At 35.9% G+C, this 23437-nt stretch overlaps 1 protein-coding gene across 2 annotated transcripts; it reads left to right on the top strand.

The window, feature by feature from the left end:
* Positions 1–577: 577 nt before the first annotated feature.
* Positions 578–22751, top strand: LOC125074617 (programmed cell death protein 4). 2 transcript variants are annotated; one of them, XR_007120148.1, is made up of 11 exons: positions 578–1017; positions 7244–7404; positions 12902–13003; positions 13677–13794; positions 14372–14531; positions 15267–15356; positions 15736–15868; positions 16987–17097; positions 17919–18058; positions 18925–19110; positions 21656–22751. XR_007120148.1 is itself a non-coding variant. In XM_047685983.1 (10 exons), the coding sequence occupies exons 1-10, from the start codon at positions 768–770 to the stop codon at positions 18995–18997; spliced, it is 1338 nt and encodes a 445-aa protein (XP_047541939.1). In that variant the 5' UTR covers positions 578–767; the 3' UTR covers positions 18998–22751. The 2 variants fall into 2 exon arrangements, 1 of the variants encoding a protein (XP_047541939.1); XM_047685983.1 differs by having other exon boundaries at positions 18925–22751.
* Positions 22752–23437: the final 686 nt, after the last annotated feature.

Genomic DNA, 23437 nt, shown 5'->3' with positions numbered 1-23437 from the left:
AATATTCAACACATTTAAAAATTTGATCTGTTAAAATAACAATATACTACATACACATTATTCTTAAAATATATTTTAGCAGCCAAACATTTTTATTAACTCGAAACTTGATTACAAATAGCCTTTCTATTTATTGGTTTTAGTAATTTGGAACTTTAGATTATTTTTGAGGCTAAACAATTACTATAGTATATTGTTACAAGCAATATAATATCTAAATAATCTGTTTATTATTATATATAATATTAAGGTTGTTATGCAGTTAAAAGTTTTTTGATTACTTTATCATTATTATCATGATCATAGACAAATTTTCTATTATGTTGGCAATATTGTATATATACTCAGTAGATTTAGTAATATGCAAAATAAATTAAATGTTTTTATTTAATGTATAGATACACTATTTCTGTATTGATTAGATCAACATACACTCCATTGATCATAGAAAAATCAATGATATACAGTATCAATTAAACATATAAGAGGGTATTACTATGACCTAAAAACTTTTAGGTGGTAAGGTTGGTATTCCTGATATTTTATTATGTTATTTTGCTAACTTCGCGTCAATGTGCTCTCAAAACAAATACGCAGAGTGCATGCTATACACAAATACGTGTGCTTCGTATCGTCTCTATTGTTTATGAGTCCCATTTGCAATTACTATAGCAGATTTCCTAGTGGAATCCTAGTGGATTCGCTTTAGTATTGCGATAAAAGATATTTAACGCTACCATCCCACCCGAAGCGGGCTGCTAGATATAATGGAAGTAGATCGCGTTGTATCCGATTCGGAAAACGTGGCGGTGGACGAGAATGAAAAGCAAGTTGTGGAGGGAGCCGGGGACGCTGTTGCCTCCCATACGGAGAAATTGCGTCGCAAACACAAGAAATACGTACGCAGCAATAGCAAGGAAGGGCCCAGCCCTGTTGCAACTCCGCTCCCGAAATATCGCAGTTGGAAAAATAGCCGTCGACCGCGCAACGGTCATGGCAGAGGGCTGCCCAAGAAAGGTACGTGCTATTTTCAGCTAATACCGGCTACATATTAATGATATTTATGTCAAACGAGACGGAGAAAGTTCTGGAACGTTTGTATGGGACATATATACGTGCCATTTGAGTATATTTACATACGTTCTGTTTACTACACACCGGTAGAACAATATTATGGTGTGTTATGTATTTACATTGCGGCATTTTTAGCGTCGTTTTCAAGGTCAGGTAATCGCTGTCTGCTTTTGCGCAGTTACGATTTGACTAAAGGGTCCTTTTTCGTGTCGATTGCCGTAGGTCATTAATTGTGATAGTTCAATGACACGTTACGCAATCGAAGCTTGTAAACAACTTTCGTCGTCCATCCAAGGCTATTTTAAACTTGTTTATCTAATGCGGTTTACAGATAAAAATAAACGATTAGCGATAAAAATGTTTTTTTTTGTACCGGCTGGTAATAATTAATTTCTAATATTTACAAAAGTTATAGAAACCGAGCGTTCGATGTCGTCACAATAACGTTAAAAATATAACGCGCCTCTATCGAAAGTGAAGGTCAATTTTGTTTTTTGACCTTGTCTAAAACATTCTACGACGGAGGCGGAAATATATATCAACTAAAATAAAAATATTTAACAAATTTTCGATTCGTCTAAATTTACGTAAATTATTACTTAACTCGAAAATCGAGACTAGGTTTATTAGATATAAAGCGAAATACCACTGACTAAGTAATCACGAAATCTAACACCCACTAAAGAAAGGCATTTTTTTTTTTCAAAAAGAAGTCTTGCAACGTTTGTACCACAGTTGGTAAAATTGAATAAAATCCACCAAAGTTTGTAGCATTACACATTTCTGTAATCTAAATACTCTTTATTTAAGTATATTCTTATAAAAGCATGATTGAATCGTCATGTTGCAGTGTTCAATTAAATTTAAAACTGCCACCGGTTCGGAAAGTAGATTCTACCGAGACTAACAGGCAAGAAACTTAGTACTTATTCTTTTCCACTATAACACTAACCCACACCATGAATACTAAGTCCACACTATTTTTATCTTAATATAATTTTGTATTAAATAGTATATTCTTTGTTTTTATTTAATGTAATTTCCCATGCAATAAAATAATCAATATAGATCTCTTTTTCTGCCTTCCGACACGCCTGTAGCCCAATAATCCTTCCAATTAACACAGTTTTCTTAGTGTATATACAATTGAAGATTATAATTTCCATAGCACATTTTAAATTTATGTCATGTACACTATCATACAGAAATAACAAAATGTTTTAACATATTTATGTTTATATGAACATATAGTTGAATCCAATCAGTTCTTGTAAACACTATTGAATCTTTAAGTAACTTTAGTAACGAACATCCTACTTGATTATGTATTTTGTTTGTAGTCGTGTGCACTTTGCGGGTTAAATATGTCCATCTGTAGTAATTTTATAAATTAAAGTAACTCTGTCTGTTGCACTTTAATGGCCGAACCAATGAGCTGTACTTAATAATAAATTTGGTAAGACTCTAAGCCCGTCTGTTACGATCAGGAGGCCCATTTGCTTGTTGGCACACAAGCAAATGGGCCTCCTGATACCTATATTGTAAAAAAAACTCTTCAAGACTTATATTTTACTAGTTGTCAACTTATAGTTTAAGGTGGTTGGTTGTCATATGTTAGGCAAAAAGAGTAGCCTATGTCCTTCCTTGAAGTTCAAGTTTGCTTCATAACAAATTTCGTCTTTCGATTCGATTCATCGGTTTGGCAGTGAAGGAGCGACAGACAGATAGACAGAGTTACTTTCACATTTATAGTATTAATATAGATTTGACAAATGACAAGAATATCTATACATATTATAAAATTGGAGTGTCTGTTTGTAATATTGAAATAACAATTTTTAACTAGATGCATATGCGTGTTATACACGGTACATGTACCAAAATACCATTTTTTACAAATTTGTCCGTGTTTTTGTTCCGACATAATCTCAGGAACGGCTGGACCGATTTTGACGGGACTTTCACTGGCAGATAGCTGATGTAAAGAGTAACTTAGGCTACATTTTAGAATGATTTATAAAATAATAATAAAGTCACGCTGCAATGTCCAAATACTGTCCAGTACCGAGCTCAGTTCTCGCTCATTCCACTACAACGCCGCCACGTCGGGGTGCTCCCCACCAACGACTTCATATCACAAATGGCGCCTAATATACAATAAGTTATAGTAAAATCTGCGAACTGTACTGACACTTTTTTTTTTTTTTAAATTCAAATATGTTCAAAGTCGCGGGCAAAGCTAGTAATTAATATATTATAATATAAAATTTGGTAAGACTCTAATGTATGGCTAGTATTATATTATATAAACAAATATATATAGTATGTTTGTTATAATGTTACGAAACATATAACGTGAAACAAGACGTTAGGTACGGTACCATTAAAAGTATATAAAAGTCAAGGTTTGTTTTAGTGTCCGCATATGTGGGGGGGGGGGAGTTGGCAAGGTTTAAGGACATCGGTTGTGCAGTTTAGACATGAAAATGTAACACACAAATTAACAGGGCTGGATTTAAGGAAGGGTAACCGGGACAACCACAGGACCCTGGGCCCTCCACAAGAGAGGGGCCCCAATAGACATCTTTTACTATTTTAATGTAATATATGTTTAGATATCTTGGTATAGTTGAGTTATAATAATATGTTGTTTTAAATGACTTTACTGATACAAAGAGTTAATATATTATTAACAAACCTGTGACTGAAATGAAAATGTTCAATTTAATTTGTAAAATAATAATAATTAGGACCTAAACTCCTTTGTAGCCCCAGGGCCTCCCGACGTTTAAATCCAGCTCTACACAAATGAACTAATTAGAACTATTCTTCTGATTCCATGGTGTTAAGTTTTAGGTGTCAGTTCAGTTGTCATGACAATATTCTTTTATGGTCTTCCAAGAAGACGACAAGCTCGAAGTCCAGCGAAGATCTGATGTTCAGTAAAAATATAAAATAACGCCACAATTTATAAAAATAAAATGTAAACAAATATTATGATATTCTACTGCCAAACAGCTGTTTTTACTATTTTTGTGTTTCGGTTTGAAGTGTGAGTGAGCCAGTGTTACTACAGGCACAAGGGACATAACATCTTAGTTCTCAAGTATAGTAGCGTATTTGCAATGTAAGCAATGGTTAATATTTCAGCGCCATTGTCTATGTGGTGGTGATCGCTTACCACCAAGTGGCCCATTCGCTCGTCCGAACACGTATATCATAAAATATATATAGAAGTCGATACACTTCGCAGTTTCTCCCGCTTTATATTTAAACTATGGCCGTGACAAGCGTTGTTTTTATATGTTTGTATTTATTATGTATCACGGACAGATTCTTTGATCTCAATATACATATATATATATATATAAACTCTATTCCAACCATAACAGGTATAAGCCAAATAAACAACAGCTGACAGCAAATTTACGCGATATCATTGGTCGAGAGCTTGATTAGTCTATGATATTCCCTACGGATTTGCAGAAAGATGGCGTGTTGAACGTCGACGAAACTGTTGTCGGAATTTTGGGAGTAAAATTTAAGTGGAAATAAGTAGTTAAGTGTAATAGTGTTGTATTATAAGTAAAGATATATTAATCATAAACTCTTAGTAGTGCACAATATAGTAGAGTTATTAGCAAATCGCATGGCATACCTAAATCTAAGGTTTGTTTATCTTTTTTCCTATTTCCATTGGAATAGGCTATACATGACTATTTATTATTATCGACTTAAGAGTATTGTTGTAGCGTTTATTTTCTTAATGCGGCTTTAGTGGCAAAGGAACTGCGTAGTAAGTTTATCTAAAGGCGTGTTGCTATCGCTGAAATACGCAAGATAAAAAAAACGTATGTTTTTTTTTTTAATTGATAATTTTTTTTTTTTTTTCGTTAGCTGTTTGCGTATTATTTCAATTTTGAAAATAATTGAACATAATATGTTACAAACCAGCCGTGCCCGCGACTTATTGAGTATTTTGTTATATGTATCGTGTAAACATTTAGCATTTAGTAAAAAGCGTTTATTTTGATATTACAAACAGACAATTCAATTTTATTATATGTACAGAAGATTAAAAAGTTTTTAAGATTTTAAAGTTTTGTTGGTAGTTACTTTTTTTTTCTAAACGGTATTCTTGTGTGACCTCGCTTGTCATAACTACGCGTTTCGTATTTGTTCAGTATCTATAACCTATTTAGATTGGAGAAGAAGACGACATCAACACTCATAAGTGCTACTACACGTGGTCGCGTGCGTAATGATGCGTGTTGTCGCGCGCGGAGTAATCTTTACTAAATAAATTCTGAAGTAAATCTGTCTGTTACCTGTTCAAGCTTAACCCGCTGAACCGATTTAGATGGCTGTGGAGGTAGCTCGAGTGTCGGGAAAGAACATTTTTTTTTAATAAATAATAAATAAATATTGGACAACATCACACACATTACTCTGACCCAATGTAAGTAGCTAAAGCACTTGTGTTATGGAAAATCAGACGTAACGACGGTACCACATACACCCAGCCCCAAGATATAGAAATCTAATGAACTTTTCTACATCGACTCGGCCGGGAATCGAACCCGGGACCTCGGAGTGGCGTTTGAAAACCGATGTACACACTACTCGACCACGGAGGTTCTCATGCCATATGCCTCTGTTATCTATCTAACTACTAAATCACTAACGAGAACCAGTAACCCATTTATTACTGTTAGACACGGGACGGTTGCCGTGCCTTGACCGTGCGTGTTTCAAAAGGCAGTGTGCCGTTATGGCTTACGAGTCAGTTTCACCCCCTAAGCGCGCCAATAGATGACTCAGATTAATAATAAAAATATTCTAGGCTAATTATTGAGTCTTTGTATAAAAGCCTGTAAATTTCCCACTGCTGGGCTGAGGGAAATCTCTCCCTTTGAGGAGAAGGTTTGGAGCATATTCCACTATGCTGCTCCAATGCGGGTTGGTGGAATACACATGTGGCAGAATTTCGTTGTAATTAGACACATGCAGGTTTCCTCACGATGTTTTCCTTCACCGCCGTGCACGAGATGAATTATAAACACAAACTAAGCGCGTGAAAATTCAGTGGTGCCTACCTGGGTTGAACCCGAAATCATCGGTTAAGATGCACGCGTTCTAACCACTGGGCCATCTCAGTTCTCTATAAAAATATTATTCCGTTATAAATAGTGCCTTATCAGTTCAAAAACAAGGTAAAGCTGGTATGAGTCATTGTTACTTATCGTGTTTGTGATTTGTGTCATTGAATTTAAATATTATTTTAGTGCCAAGTTGTCAATTACGAGTAACGTAGTATCAGAAGTTTTGAAAAGGGGATTTATTCCAGTGGGATATATATAACTTAACTATATGCGTCTCGCGTTTTGAGTTGCTTTTAATTTGTACTAGCGACCCGCCCCGGCTTCGCACGGTTGCAATGCTGATACCAAATATACTACAGAATGTCATTATACACAACGTTCACAGCTTTTTGTCATTAGACAATACAAAACGTCCCTGCGTTTTTTGTCGCAAGAAATGTGTTTATTTACGATATAACATTAGAAGCATCTAAAATTCATAAAAAATCGGTCGTGTAATGCGTGTAATTTTAGAGATCTAAGCTTACAAACGACAGACAGACAGACAAGTGAGAAAAGTTAACCATTGGGTCATCTCAGTTCAAGTTCTTTCTGTAATAAGATTCCACGGTTTTTTTTTTTTAAGTTGGTTTTATTAAAGAAATATTTCTGTCGTTGTTCATTGTAACAATAAAAAAAAAATGCTATTTATTTATCTTTAGAAAATTTAAAATTTAATATAGACTCTTGATTACAATTGATCTAATTTTGTTTGTGTTGTATGATTTGACGAATGATGGAGAACGGTATGTATATCGGGATTAGAAATTGAGGTTTTTTTTTTAATAAAAAAAATTAAAGCTAATGTCAAAAAACATTGATAAATAAGGTTTATTATTCGATACAAGATTAAATCAAAGATAAAAACGAGTGGACATAGCATTTGTTCATTTTTAGACATGATATGTCAAAATTAAATATGTATAATATATATGTATAAAAAAAAAATCAATTTTAGGGTTTCGGTATTATCCCGGTTTTGAAATTGCGGAACTTAGGTTGTTACTTTAAAATCGATGAATTTTCAGGCGGTGCCGGAGGGAAGGGAGTCTGGGGTGCACCAGGGTCGGAACTCCTCGAGGAGTACGTGGAAGATGCGAACGACCCCAACTACGACTCCGAGGCTGTTACTAATGGCGACGTCGAGTTCAAACAGGTGATCGTTGAAGCGGATCCGGAAGAAATTGTGGTAGGTGTTTTTTTTTTTTTAATTGTTTTCGTTTCGTTTTCGTTTCACACGTACAGACAGCTGCAGTGCGATATATATATCTAATAATACGGCTCACGTTTTAGGGGTTGCTTTTCAGGTTTCAGGTATAAAAAGTACACTTCGAGCTTGCTTTATTTTTCTATTTCATTTTTTTTTAATTCATTTAATTTCATCAATTTCGGCTTAGTAGTAGTTTGGCCCGTGAAAGCGTAACAGAGAGATAGAGTTTCTTTCGCATTTATAATATCAGAAAGTAGCCTATGTCCTAACTTTTACTTGGTCGTAGGGCTTTGTGTAAATATATACATATAAGCGAAAACAACATCGTTCCAACCGGGTGTCCGAAAACAACCTTCTTTAGGGTTCCGTACCCAAAAGGTAAAACGGGACCCTATTACTAAGACTGCTCTCCGTCCGTCTGTCACCAGTCGTCTGTATCTCATGAAAAGTGACAGTCTGACACGTGTAACCGTTCGTTCGCGAGTCGTACTCTCACTTGGCCGGTTTTTACTTTTAGTTTTTCTTTCATCGTTATTAAATAGAAACGGTAGCAATGTAAATATTATTCTTGATTATAAATATCGTTAAATTATTGTGTAATACACGTGACTAAATATAACTGACCCACCCCACTGGTTGTGCACTTCGTTGGACGTGATCCAATTAAATATTTGCATATAAATAGTGCACGAACTAGACACACCTACCTTGTGTCAACAATATCATATGACTACGATGCGTTACTCGAGTGATTGGTTAGAGTGCGGTTACACACGTCGAACGTGCCGCGTACGATTGCGGAATGTCTGACTGTGATCTCATAGTCGAATACTATACCCTGTACAAGATAGCTTGATCGTTTTGACAGATGTAAAATTTTCTGGTCGACGTAACTTTGCAAAGACGAACATATTATTTTCTTAATTTAATTATTTTAAAATTTGTAAAAATATTTAAAAAAATACACATATAAGATTCGAGCGTTATCCGAAAATTTTAAGACTTTTTCTATTATATATTATTGCTTCAAAGTAAAATTTAAATAGAAACACTGAAAATAATAGACACTTGTACAATGTTACAACGGTCGGACGAAAGGGACGCGAATAACAGGCAGTAACTATGGCAAATATCGATAACAAAAAATCATTATTAAATTGTTGTTGTTGTTTTACGAACGAGAGGGGGGAAGTCCTTTGGGTTGGGGTCTCTCTTTATCTGGTATAACTCTTTTTAGAAAAATAAGGTAATTTTTTTTTAAATTCTAATTTGAATTATGCATTCCATCGTTGTTATATTTCCTGTTTCTCATCACTAGTCACTACCCCGTCTGTCATAAAGATCAAGCTAACTTGAACAGGGTATAATATGGCCACAAGAACAGGCTGTTGCATAATATTAATTTTACACACTTGTATATTCAAAAGTTGCAAACGATAGCGCGATTTAAAATACACGTGTCGCCATCTAGCGACCGAAAGATTGAAATTGATTAAACAGTTTGACATTCGAAATTTGAGATAGTTACGGATCGGTCTATGTTCGATGTTATAAGTCTAAAGCAGTTGTTCCCAAACTTATTTTTCTCGTGGACCACCTATTGGCATGTGTCCGTAAACACAGTTTGAGAGAAACATTAAAATATGAACTAAATTTCAATTTGCTTAATATTGGTGCTTTTATTTCTATCCTTAGTAACCCTAAAAAAAAATGGTAGGTACCTTTGGCATCAAGTATTTATAGTGGTGATCAAGTTCATGTCTGAACAAGCATTAAGCATTGTCGGGCGGATAGCGCTTTTCAAGTCTACACGAAATTGTACATAATATCGAATACGCAAGTTTGGACAAGTAACAGTCGCTTGCCTCATTAAAATATTATCTGCTTAGTTAGGTACTTAAAACAATGTAGGTAGGCCCTTATAAAAACTATGCTTATATTTTTGCTCTTTACTATCCAAAGCAGATAAATTTTCGTGGATCCCTATTAAATTCTTATGGACCCCCATTTTTTATTCACGCCTACGTAGACCCCCAGCAAGTCTCCCATGGACCCATGGGGGTCCACCTGGATCACTTTGGGAATCACTGGTCTAAACAGATGTACTTTTTCACCAACAGCTGTTGTAATGTTTATTTAATTGAATATTTTATCCGATAATCTTCTCGTGTCGCTGACACTGTTGCATAAAATATTGTAAAGGCGGTGGACGTGCTACTTGAGATAGCGGAAGCGGAAGCGATCAATATATATATGGGGGTATACTGCTGATGCTAAGGGGTCACCACCGCTCATAGACATCGTCAGACATATTAATCATTCCCTGCCGACCTTGGGAACTTTGACGTTACACTGACTCTCACACTCGCTCATGCTTCAAATCTGAGACAAAATTGCCAAGTCTTTATAAAAATATCTATGGATTTGGCCTCCCGAATATTTAATGGAAGGTTCCAAAGCTCAATAGACTGAATTGTAAATGAGTTATAAAAAGATGACTTATGTTCGGACACCCTTAAAATCCATCTCGTCATAGAGCGAAGTACTTCTCCAGGTTTCCCTAAAAATTAAAATGTATCCTTTAAGTAAGGGGAGTAACAAGGTGGAACAACATACAGTATAGAATAGACAGGATGTGCATTTATATTATTATTTTTTCTATAAATATATTTTATGTATATTTCAATCAACTTCGTTCAAACCGGGTGTTGCCATCTCTCCGCCTCTCTTTTTAGTTTCAGTTCTAAGTATGGGGTACCCCCAAATGGGAAATAAACGAATTAAACTTCCCGCTGAGTTTCTTTCGCGCCGCTCCTTCTGAGTCAGGGTATTTTCTTCTCGGAAACTGTGGTAGTGTTTACTTTGGCAATCAATGAGTAAGAGTAATGCTTCTATATCGAATCGAATAAAGGAATTTGATTTTGACGTTTTTTCAACAGGATCACAGAAAACGTTCATAAATATTCAATTGTAAAATTTAAATGAATCTTTAAAGAGCGTTTGTGTGCTTAAGGATATTACAACACTAATGACTTCTTAGCTGATTGCACACATTGGGAATGAGACGATCGCCTCCAGGCTGTTTCAAATAACGAAAATATTTTTATTGTATCATATGTCTGACGAGCTGGTCGAGTAGTGTGTACACCGGTTTTCGTGAGTACGCCACTCCGAGGTCCCGGGTTCGAGTCGATGTAGAAAAAGTTCATTAGTTTTCTATGTCGTCTTGGGTCTGGGTGTTTGTGGTGCCGTCGTTACTTCTGATTTTCCATAACACAAGTGCTCTAGCTACTTACATTGAGATCAGAGTAATGTGTGTGATGATGTCCAATATTTATTTATTATTGTTGTTTTTTATTAATAAAATAAATAGTTGTAAAAATGACATTAAAAATAAAATAAATGCCGCTTAGTTTTGCCGGTTCTTCTCAGGTCCGAGGTGTTTATTTCCGAAACGGTGGTAGATTTTTGACTATCAATAACTGCAAGCAAGTGTAACTCTTCTGTATTGAAAAAAGGAATTTGTTTGATAGCTAATTCAAAGATGATGGTCAAGCTCATGTACTGACATCACCAGGACGTAACAGAACTTCTGGTTAATATTATTCTGTGATAAATACGCTCCGCTTATCATCTTATCAATAATACTCGACGCTCTCGAGACCGAATGAGGACACGAAAAATACAAAAATATTACAAACTAACTAGTCGCCCCGACTTTATTACAGATTCTGTCAGACATGATGTATGTCAAAATATTACCGTTTACGCATCGGAAGCTCTCGAAGGGGATGATTTTGCCCCGTTTTTGTGACATTTTTCATTGATACACCGTTCCTATTGGTCGTTACGTGGTATAGCGTATAGCCTTCCTCGATAGATGGACTGTTTATCACTGGAAGAATTCTTCAAAACTGACCAGTATTTCCTGAGATTAGAGCGTTCAACCAAACGAACGAACTCGCCAGAATTTTTATGTTAGTATAGATAACAAAAAAATGGCATCAGATATATTTTTTATGCCACATTCGAATGCTTGATTGGTTAAGTGGTTAGCATATAAGGTCGCAGATCTCGAGGTCTTGGAATCAGACCCCGGGTCAAAGAAATAATGGAATGGGATTTTCCGTCGAATCCATTCCAATCCATTGATTTTCTGCTTGGATTACGAGAGTGGGCGAATAAGAGTTCAACTGTGTTTGCCCGCACTTGTGCATAATAATTTGTCTTGTGCAGTAACCTTCTCAATAGGGCCATTAGGGGCGAGGATATGATCATCAACGTCATGACCATGGCAGTATCAGATCACCCTGGATCTGTTGATTAAATCTTAAACTTGTGACAGTTACGATATAATAGTGATTGCTATTAAGGTTATCGGGGTCATTGGTGGCTTTGTGCAGGCTTGCCTGGCTAACCACTCAAAACATATTCTACTGCTAAACAGTAATACTTTGTATTTCTGTGTTGTTTTAAATGGTTAACGAGGCAGTGTATCAGGCATCAGGTGGTCTATTTATTTGTCTTAAGTAAATAAAAAACAAAAAAAAATATGTCAAAACACATAAAGGTATCAAAGTATTACGTTTTGTGTTGTATGCAAATGCCACCATCTTGTCCTGGTTGCGCACGCGCATGTCTAGCATAATCAATTCAGGAGGTCAATGACTACTGCTGTAATGCAATGACAATACAGATCTGTTATAAAATGTTATGTACAAACTGTATGATTTATGTTTTATAAATAGTTTTTTTAGTTACGTTATTATGTAATTTATGATTTGTTTGTAATTCGTAAAAAGTAATTACGAAATTTTCATTTTTGTAAGTATCGAGTCTTTGATTATACCCTGTACAAGTTAGCTTGATCTTTTTGACAGATGTAAATTTTTCTGATTGACATAACTTTGCAATGACGAACATATTATTTTCTTAATTTGAATTATTTTAAAAATTTTAAAAATATTAAAAATGCCTATGTCTCTATAGTACTAATCAATTAGTAGTCAAATAAAACAATAACTCATTCTTGATAACAATAAACCAACTATATACATGTCTGTACGAGTATATACTCCGTTGCTATATGGACGCATAAACAATAACACGTGTCAAGCCACAAAATTAAAAAAAAATGTTTTCAAACATTTTTCAAAACCACATTAACTGATGTGAAGATTAATTTAAAAAAAAAATACTACACTAATAACGAAACATAAATTCATAACGATCCGTTATGTTCCTGGATTTACATTTTGGAAAACATGGAAACAATTCAGTTTAATAAAAGCTGTTAGGCTGAAGTAACTCAAACATGCGTGCGTGCGTGCGTGCGTGCGTCGGTATGTGTCTGTGTGTCTGTATGTGAGAGAGAGAGAGTGAGAAAGATAAATTATTTATATATATTTTTGCGTTAATTAAGAGAATTTATTGTTACGTTCAATAAATATTTACAATGCACCTCTATTTGTTTCAGCGTAAATCAGAACCGGTTATATTGGAATATTTCGAGCACGGCGACACTAACGCGGCTGCTGAGGACTTCCTGGAATTCGTTACGTCTACGCGGAGTCATTTGGTGAGTATTGATTGTGTTCTTTTACATATGAGGGAGTTGAGGTGGTGAAGTGGCTACGACACGTATATCTTAGCCAGGAGTTACTGGGGTACTGAGAAACCCCACCGGCGACGCTTACGGGGGAGCGCCACTAGCATTGGCAAGGTTGATGCTATTTATCCTGTGCCTGTAGTAACATTCTCACGTACCATTTAAACCGGAATACAATACTAATAATTGCTAGTTGGTGATAAAGTAACTGATGTTATGGATGATACCACCAAGTTAATACCATTTGTCTGAAATGAAAAGCATGGATTAAAATTATTTTTTGTATCCGTGCGAAGTTGGAGCCGGTCGGTTACTGTATACAGTATCAGCCTGTAAATTTTCCACTGCTGGGCTAAAACCTCCTCTCCCTTTGAGGAGTTTGAGTGCTCCAATGCGGGTTGGTGGAGCTCACATGTGGCAGAATTTCGTTGGAATTAGACACGTGCCGGTTTTCTAACGATGTTTTGCTTCACCGCCGAGCACGAGATGAATTATAAATACAAATTGAGCACATGAAAATTCAGCGATGCTTGACTACCCAGTCAGTAAGATGCGCCGCGTTCTAACCACTGGGCCGTCTCGGCTCTTTGTGTATTTTGTGTAGAGTTCAGACTAAGATGAAGTATTGTATCATCTGTTGCAGATATGCGAGACTATAATAGAAATAGCACTGGACCACAAACTGTCGCACTGCGAAATGGCGTCCGTTTTAATATCCGATCTCTATGGAAGACTCTTCTCCGCCAAAGACATCGGATACGGTGAGTCAAACTAATCAAATCAGACCAGCGGTCCATTCAAAAGATTTGTTTGTTTTTTTTTTTTTTTTTAATTTCCTTACATTGTAAATGCGCCAAAATTATGAAACATTATTTGAATGAAACTTTTAATGTCAAATAGTGTATATTAATTAGTTCAGTTGGAATTCGTGTTTTTCGGTGACAGTTTACTTTAATTCTGTTAACGTTTTTCAATTTTTTTTTTTTTTTTATGTTTACAGCCAGACCTCAGCTCTCTAATACTAGGCCTATATTTTGCGCTCTCTAAATTAATTCTTTGTTAAATTGTAACAATTAAGTTGTTGTTGCAATCAAGAATAATCTTTATTTTTTTGCACGTCTACGGCTGGAGCTCTTCAAAATAAGACTTTTTTTTTATGTTATGAGGAAATGGGAGTACTTTGGGGGGAAACTTTATGTGAATATTACACATATCCAGCCGATACGGGCAGCTAGTCATATACATAGTATTTACTTGAGGAAACGGGGGTTACTTTGTATGATATTTGCTATCTCCTTACATAGTATAGTGACATAGTTTCCATTTTCTTCTTCACAGCGTTTGAACGCCTCCTCGACAAGTTGCCGGACCTGGTGCTCGACACGCCGGACGCGGCCGTCCTGCTGTCCAACTTCATAGCGCGATGCGTGGCCGACGACTGCTTGCCGCCGAAATTCGTGCAGACTCGGGCGGGGTTAGACCTCAATCCGCCGGCCAGGTGATCCTTCTTACGAATATTATTAAAGTCCGCAGATATTTCTTAGTTTGGGAAAATGTACGCGCGATAGATATACGGACTGTGTTTAGATGAATAGAAAGGGGGTGGTTACTTCGAAATCTGGCCTCTTACTCCCCGAGACACATTTCTTCTTGGGAGCGCTTCCTTGGTCTTCGCTCATTTGAAGAACAGCAGCCAAGGGATGGTTTATAAAATTTGTAGGATAGGAGAAGGATAATTATTAGACCAGTTAATTTTAAAGTACCACATTCGCGATAAACATGTTGCAGCCCATACGAGAAGTTTAAACAAATATTAATTACTTTGTGGTAGGTCATTATGCAAGGGTAGGTACCACCCACTCATCAGATACTCTATCGCTAAACAACAGTACTCTGTATTGTATTGTTGTGTTCCGGTTTGAAGGGTGTGTGAGCCAGTGTAACTACAGGCACGAGGGACGTAACATCTTAATTCCCGAGGTTGGTGGCGCATTGGCGATGTAAGGAATCGTTAATATGTCTTACAACGCCATTGTCTAAGGGCGGTCGTGACCACTTACCATGAGGTGAACCCATATTGTCCATATGCTTGTCCCCCAAAATATGCCTGCAATTACGCCTGACTATACTATCCGTAAGGAAAACGGATCGTTACATGAATATAGTACCGGACTTTGTCGTCTAAGCTATATGTTTGTTAGTCATGTAATTAATAATCTGTAATTACTTTCAGACAAGCCATTCACAGAGCGGAGACATTGCTGTCTATGAAGCAAGGCCTCGTGCGATTGGACAATATTTGGGGAGTTGGCGGCGGCATCAGGTGAGTGCTTGCCTAAGTGTTGGATATATCGAAACACAACTAAAATCGAACGTCGTCAGATGTAATCGATATGTTGTTGACGGGTAACCGTTTTCACCGCATCTAAAACACTAGAAATATCGTTCTGGTACGTCAAGGCATTCAAAGTACGATAACATTAAACTCATGTAATGATCGCCCTGTCTCTCTTTAACTTCACAGTAACCCATCCGCGAGAAAGAGATGAAGCGAATGTAACAATATTTGAATGAAAACAATATTTGGACTTTGATTCTAGGAATACTTTATATTATATACGCAAATTTAATAATGATCGGTCGAGTAGTTTAGATGTAAAAGCGAAACAAACAAATAATATTCACAATTTCGTATCTCACAGGCCGGTGAAGTCCCTAATAAGGCAAATACAGCTGCTGCTGAAAGAGTACCTGACGTCGGGCGACCTCGCCGAGGCGATGCGCTGCGTGCGCGAGCTGGAGGTGCCGCACTTCCACCACGAGCTGGTCTACGAGGTAGCCGACCAGCGTACAAACCCTATCGAAGTAGCAAAATATATCTCGGAGGTCGCATCACACGAGCTATGTATTGTTTACATCCTGGCGGACGGATTATATGCGCCAATTAGGGTAAGTGGTCACCTCCACCCATAGACATTGGCAACGTGAGAAATCACCCATAATTTCCAACGCACTATTGACCTTTAGAACAGCGTATTCTACTATGTTTGAAAAAATACTTCAAAATGTTGATTATCATAAATAAAAGTCACAAAAAATATATTTCGGCAAAATAAACATGCTTTCTTGCCATAAAATAAAATAAAATTTTTTTTTATTCCCGCAAAAACACTGTCGGTCATTTTGATGACGTCACTCCGATAAAAACAACAGCTGTGTATATATACGACTGGAACTGATTCAACGTTAACAGCTATAAATATTGGTGTTTTGTGGGAAAAAAATGGATTACAATCGCTATCGTTGGAGTGTAATGTACAAATACTAGCATTAAAACTCTAGAAAAGTTGTGTATCAAAGTGCCGGATGATATTGAAATTACAGTTTCTGCCTATATGACGTCACACCATGGCGGCTCGTGTTTTAGGTCACGTGATATACAGACTAAAAATTACAGACTTCTAATTTCAATATAATAAATTAATGATGTGCTTTTATATGTGCAATATCAAAATATTTAAAAATAATTCTAGAAATAATAATAACTATGATACAATCCTATACTCCTGCCTGTAGTTACACTTGTTCACTTCTAACTGAAACACACCAATACTAACTTGTGCCATCGTGTGTCCAGAGTACCCAGAAAGGTTTGCACAGAGGTCACCATCAATAAATTTGATTAGTGTATTCAAAATTATATTGTATCGCTCTACGTCTAATCAGGTTGGTCTAGCCTCGTGTAGGGTCGACGGGTCATTTGACGTTTTCCGGACACTGACGGGCGTTTTACTGAAATCGGTATCAGAACCTACTGCTCGGTGTTAACCGTGCGATGGACATTATTTATAAGTAACTGTGACCACCTAGACCCTTAAAACGACGATGTCGACGGATATGGTGTTTCTCTGATGTATATTAAATATTAAATAAATTTATATTTTCATTTGCAGACCGTGTTGTTAGCAGTGGAGACAATAAATTCGAGTGTTGAAGAGCAACTCTGTACGTTCCTCGCCGAGCTGCGTAGATGCGTCATTGTAACACCGGATCAAATGGACAGGGTGAGAACCATTCCTTACATCACACCAAGGCCTAACCTAACCTACCTTGGGAGTTAAGATGTTATGTGCCTTGTGCTTGTAGTTACACTGGCCCACATACCCTTTAAACGTAACAGTTTTTTTAAATTCAATCAAGAATCCTCTTAAATTTTCTGCACATCTACGGCTGGAGCTCTTCAAAATAAGACCATAACTGATTTTTTATGTGCAAACTCAAACTCAAATTCCTTTATTCAATATAGAAGTATTACACTTTCTTATTGATGGTCAAATTAAACACTACCACCGGTTCGGAAAAGGAAACACCCTGACCTGAGAAGAACCGGCGAAAGAAACTCAGCGAGTTTTTTTTTAGTGCAGCTATCGTCCCATAATCACTGGGACATAAATCGGCTTACGCTATTAATACATAAGACTAGAAAGAGTTCAGGCGTAGAACCCAAAACTTTACTTGTTTTTCATAGTATGCTGCCAACTTTTAGACTCGGGGCTGATTGTCGGTCCCATAACAACCCATGCCTTAATGGGATCAACTCAGGACCTCAGGATAGACATTACACGCAAGCCAGTAGATAAACGAGACGGTAGACTATGCTTATTATACTATATTTTATTGTAGGTTCGTTTTAAAATGTACCCTGAGTGTATATTTTTCTCACACACTACCTCGTTGAACTGTTGGCTAACTTATACCTCTCATAAAGCCACGACTTCGAAACCTGCGCCCAATAAGTTACCGGATTTCTTCAGATTGTTTCAGAGCTGATAACGATTATTCATTTGATAAAAGCAAGAAATAAATCATTAACTTTCGTCCCCAGGGCTTCCTCCGCGTGCTGGAAGACATGTCTGACATCGTGCTGGACGTGCCGCTGGCGTACATCATGCTGGACCGTTTCGTGGAGCGCTGCACGGCGCGCTTCCGGCTCGCCGACAGCGTGCTGGCGCGCATGCCCACCAGGTGAGCGCCGCGCCCGCCGGACACGGGGCCAGGCCTGAGAGCTTGCAGGACTCAGTCAAATCAGACGTTCCACACTACTTAACCTAGAATCAACTCCCCGTGGAACACCCCAGTTTATCCAATGCAGTACCAATCGATCATAGACCCCCAACCGAACCTCTCGGTCGTGGAGGTGCAGCCTTTAACTTCCTGAGATAGGTCAGCACCTCATGGTATCAGAGCGCCTTCCAGATCGATTTCACATTTGCTGTATGTACATACAGCAATGTGCAATGTCCAATGATAGTCTGTATATGTTTGCTAATAAAAATACTAGCAGTCCCAATTTCATGCACCATATAACTCAATTAGTTTACGCGGCGCCAAGTCTTCAACAATCATCTTCATATGGCAGCCTGTTGGCACAACATTAATAAATTATACACCCTAACGTTCCTCAGGAATGACTTCGTCTATCAGTGAAAAAAGCCAAATACCATTTGACAGCAAATTGACGCGATATCATTGGTCGAGAGCTTGATTAATCTGTGATATTCACAATGGATTTGCGAAAGAATGGCGTTCTGAACGTCGACGAAACTGTTATCGAGATTTTGGAAGTGAAATTAAAGCGGATATAAGTATTTAAGTGTAATAGTGTTGTATTATAAATAAAGATGTATTCGTATCAAATTCTTATATATTATTATTTTAGATACGTAAATGTACGTTTTTCCTACTTCCATTGGAATTGGCTATAGAGTACTTTTTAATGTCATCGTGTCCAGACAGACACATGACGCAGCCAAAATTTCTCTTATAATAGGTACATAACAATTTTTTTTTGTTATTCTTGTACTCTAAAACACGTCCATTTTATTTTACAGAGGTCGCAAACGTTTCGTGTCGGAGGGCGATGGTGGTGCCATCAAGGACCACGCTCTCAAGCTGCGCGAGTAGACCGACGCGTACCGTACACACACACAGACATACAAACATATAAGATGTACTTCATAGAGCCTTTAATAAATATATAACAGATCTCAGAACATAGAAATGGCATTAAGATTAATGTAACGAAACACGCTGATTATATTTTATTGTTAAAAAACCGTTTATAATTTATTAAATTGTGTTAAATCGTTGAGAACTTTTCCCTTAAAGTATTCTAAATTCAAATAAAGCTTTTGAAAAAAATGTTATATAGGGTAAAGGTACTAATGTATGGCATTTAATTTTAGTTTTTTTAATAATAATGTTTTTATTGCATTTTTAATTCCTATATATTCCTCCAATTTAGCGTAAAATTTGTAAGATTTAAATATAACCTGTGACTCACATCCCTATCAGTTCGAACTGTGGAGTAATTGAAGCTAATACTTTTTTTTTAATCAGTCTTGTATCAGCAGACCTGGCTAAGGTACAAACTATAGGGTTTATGATGCAACTAATTTAAGGCATAGTCTAGACCATTAATGGTAAAACCAGTCATACTTGAATATTCGATGGGTAAATAAACAGTCATCGTCAACTATCGATGGTCAACAACGCTAGAAGACAAGCTTATTAAAAAAAATAAAGAAACTTTGCTTACGGGGACTATAGACGCATGATACACTCAACACATATTCGAGCTTGGTATGTGCGGCACTGCTGATCCTGGAGGAATAATACGCCAAATATTTTTAGTAATTTAATTAAAAAATGTACATTCACATCTGGCACCTAACTAAATTAAAAAAAAAAGTGGTAAAATTTATTTTTCATGACGCCAACATTTGTACCTTTAATGCTGCACATAGATACGATTTTTAAAAATTGAAATTATAGAGTACATAAAACGGTACGTTTAGAATGTATAAATAGCATTATTTCGTTAAACCGATACTATATAGTCTGTGATGTGCGATGGCGCGAAATATGCAAACTTCTCAAATGTGACATTATGCAGGATTTTTTTAAATATGGAACTTCGTGACATGTCTTAAGAGCTTTAACCTACAGTCGTTCTTGTATTTATTTAATGACTTTTTATAAGTGCATACTTATTTGATAGAAGATAGTCAGTTCTTCAATGGGTTTGATAATTCAACCCAGTTTTTTAACTAGAGAATGCACTCTTTTTACAAAAATAATTCATGTTTACTTCTAAAAAAAAAATGAATATGAAAAAAATTCCCGCGCAATTCGTTCCATATTTAAAATCATACTAGCGAGAATGATATTTGAAACGTTCAGCAAAACGGCAGTGGCTTTTAAAATAGTTTATATTTAAGTTGTGTATCCTTTAATTGTTCGAACGACTTATAGTCGATTAGTTAAGATGTTTAAAAGTCTATTTAGCGAGACGGTGTCGTAAACTTATGACTTATGTATATTAGGTTTTTTTTTAATTTCAAATTCGTATATGTTGTAAAAGATACAAAAATATAGTGCCATTAATAATAATACATTTTAAAATATCATCAAAAAATGCATATAGAAGTAAATTTACAAAACCGTGCTCGCTGACTTGTAAGTTTTTTTTTTTTGTTTAAACAATGGGCTTTTTTTAATTGTGTATTTGCTTCTATGTCAAAAGCTTACGCCATGAGATGATATGAAATTTGTATAAAAAAAATTAGAACTCAAGTAACAGAAACTTGACCCCCTTCCGTAATATATATTTTTTACAGAAATTGTATGTTACAATTATTTACTCCTGTTGTATATATATATGTTTCGAAGGCTGATAATTATTTTTTAAGTTGAAAAGACCTTATGGATATAGAGTTGTTTATACAATTTACATTTCAGAGCTTTTGGTAACAAGTTTTGACATAGAAGCAGAATTAATTTGAATATGGGAAATACCCGGTTTAATCGCGCTTGGTGCCCGTGAAAAGGACTGATTGGAATCCTATATTCGTTTCCGATAAATATGTTTGTGAGAGTGATCGAACTGTTGACAAAAATGTTTTTCGACTTGATCTGGAGTAAAAGTTTATAAAAAAAAAAATTAAAGCTTAAGCCGCGGCGAGACTTGAGATTAAATCTCACAAGTGTGGATCTAGCTTTGGGATTTTTTGTTACATTGTATCAGTGTTTCAATTAATCGATAGCGGCTTATGTTTGCTCTATTTTTAAATTTTGGGACAATTTTATTAATAAAATATTGTAGTTTTTCGTCCTACGAAAAATAGTCTTAGCACTTAGCTCAAGGCGATGTGATTAATAATGTATGTTACCTAAAGTTATTCCAAACGATTATCAAATATGAAATAACACATTTTAAAGTGAATCACGAATGTAACACTTTATCTAAGCAAGAACATAAGCAAAAGTCTTAGAACTGTTGTATTGGGCGTATGCGTTAACTCTTTCGCGTACGTTATCAAGTTTTATTCAAAATAAAAAAGAAAAACAGTTGAAAAATGCTCGCTTTTGTGTTATAGATCATTTCGATTATGGAGCATCAGATCTAGGTATTAAGATTTAGCCAGAAAATTTGTTTGGCTTCAGTGGTAGTAACGAATTTACAAGTATTTTTGAAACGAAATCTTACCACCTTTTAAGAAAGACTTTAATGGAAACAAGCAATAATAAAATTATAAGATTTTGCCTTTTAAAATATAGCAGATAACGAAACAGTTTTTAAGCCAATACGAAACAGTTCATACCTTCAGTGTTGTCATACAAAAAAATACAGAAATTGGATAACGTACCTTTAGATTGACGACCTGGTTCTGTACACAATATATAAAGCTCGGTTTACAGAACATAAGGCAAATGGAGTGCATGGAACATTATTGTGAATAAAAAACGAACGCAAATTCCCAGAAGCGGGAAACGACGTGTATTTTTGTTGACACGTCATAAGTGCTGTCACAATAATTATTGCCGTATGACGTACAAATCGTTAGTTACTGCACAAACTACCGGGAATTTGTATCCGCTGTTGCTTTACTATAATGTTTCGATAGATTCCATGATTTATCTGAGATCTAAACCAAGTAAATGTGACATCGTTATCTTATGTATGGTATCGTCGCCGTCTGTTTCAGTGTTGCTATTAAATATTAAAACACAGATTAAAGATAAACGGTATATTTGTTATATTTTTCTAATGCAATAAATAACATACTATAAAGAGGCATAGTTGTTTAACGAAATGTCTGAATTATATTGTCTACAGAGTAAAAAAAAAAACCGATTCCTAATATACAACAAAACTGACAGATGACAGACCGACTGACGTTTCAAAATGGCGCCAATATTACATACCAGTCCTTTGGGGCTGTTACGGTTAGAGTATAGCAACTTGCTATCAAATATTTGTTGCGGATTGATATCAAATCAAATCAAAAAAATATATTATGGACCTATACAGTAGAATAATACTCCATAAAACTAATTTATCGAATGATTTATCAAATGTTTGATACCAACAGTTGCTATGTTCGACCGTAATCGCCCGCCCCCACAGATAATACGGCACTGTATATTTAGAGAGTGTATTATACAGTCCTATGTAAGCTTTCTCAGCGATGGTCTGCTCGTGACCCAGATTAACGGAGAAAAATATACGAATACGAATGATGTGAGGATATTGTCATTATTGCATTTTTCTTTTTTATTGTATAGATTGTTTGATTTGCCTGCGGTTTCGTCGAGTGTTGAGCTGCACGTGTATATATTTCTTTGAAGATATTAATAAATAAAATGTTCTACTTTAGTTGAGTTTCATTTATAATTTTCCCATACGTACTACACTGGTTACACAGAGATGATATGATATTCAGGAGATACTAACTCGTACTAACTCAGCTGTGGTGTTAATTATCAGATCTTCTTCTTATTTTGGGATCAAACGATATTATTATAACACAACATAGTATAGAAAGTCATTTCCCGCTGTCTGTCTATCCCCGTGTATACTTAGATCTTTAAAATTACGTAACGGATTTTGATGCGTTTTTTTTAATAGATTCATGAGGTTTGTTTGTATAATGCATGCATAATAACTATAACCGAAATATAAGAGAAATAATGATCATTTTAGAGGTTTCTAAATAAACACATTTTATTACGCTAACGCTGGCTTAATCCTACGAGATATATCAAAATAATGTACTAAAGTATTGTACACCTTAAAAACGCCTACAAAAAAATCCGCGATAGTATATGTATAACCCAAAATAACAAGAGTGTTTCAAGAGGAAGGTTTATATGTATAGTTCATGCACAATATAGTAGAGAAACTGATAATTTTAGAGGTATCTAATGTGATGTAAATAAACACATGTTCTGCGCTTACATTGCAAACGCTGGCTGAACCCTACGAGATATATCAAAATAATGTACTACAGTATTGTACACCTTAAAAGGTCTTAAAAAAGCTCTGGTTTATATTTATCTTTT

Source organism: Vanessa atalanta, chromosome 28 (genome assembly GCF_905147765.1).
Source record: "Vanessa atalanta chromosome 28, ilVanAtal1.2, whole genome shotgun sequence".
NCBI classification, from domain to species: domain Eukaryota; kingdom Metazoa; phylum Arthropoda; class Insecta; order Lepidoptera; family Nymphalidae; genus Vanessa; species Vanessa atalanta.
The sequence above is the reverse complement of the archived record's forward strand: the minus strand, read 5'-3'. Positions and strand labels throughout refer to the sequence as shown.

Coding starts and splice junctions, on each gene's coding strand:
- LOC125074617 (XM_047685983.1), top strand. CDS start 768: ATGGAAGTAGATCGCGTTGTATCCGATTCGGAAAACGTGGCGGTGGAC. Junction 15,869..16,986: donor ACCACGAGCTGGTCTACGAG/GTAGCCGACCAG, acceptor TTTCATTTGCAG/ACCGTGTTGTTAGCAGTGGA. Junction 17,098..17,918: donor CACCGGATCAAATGGACAGG/GTGAGAACCATT, acceptor TTTCGTCCCCAG/GGCTTCCTCCGCGTGCTGGA.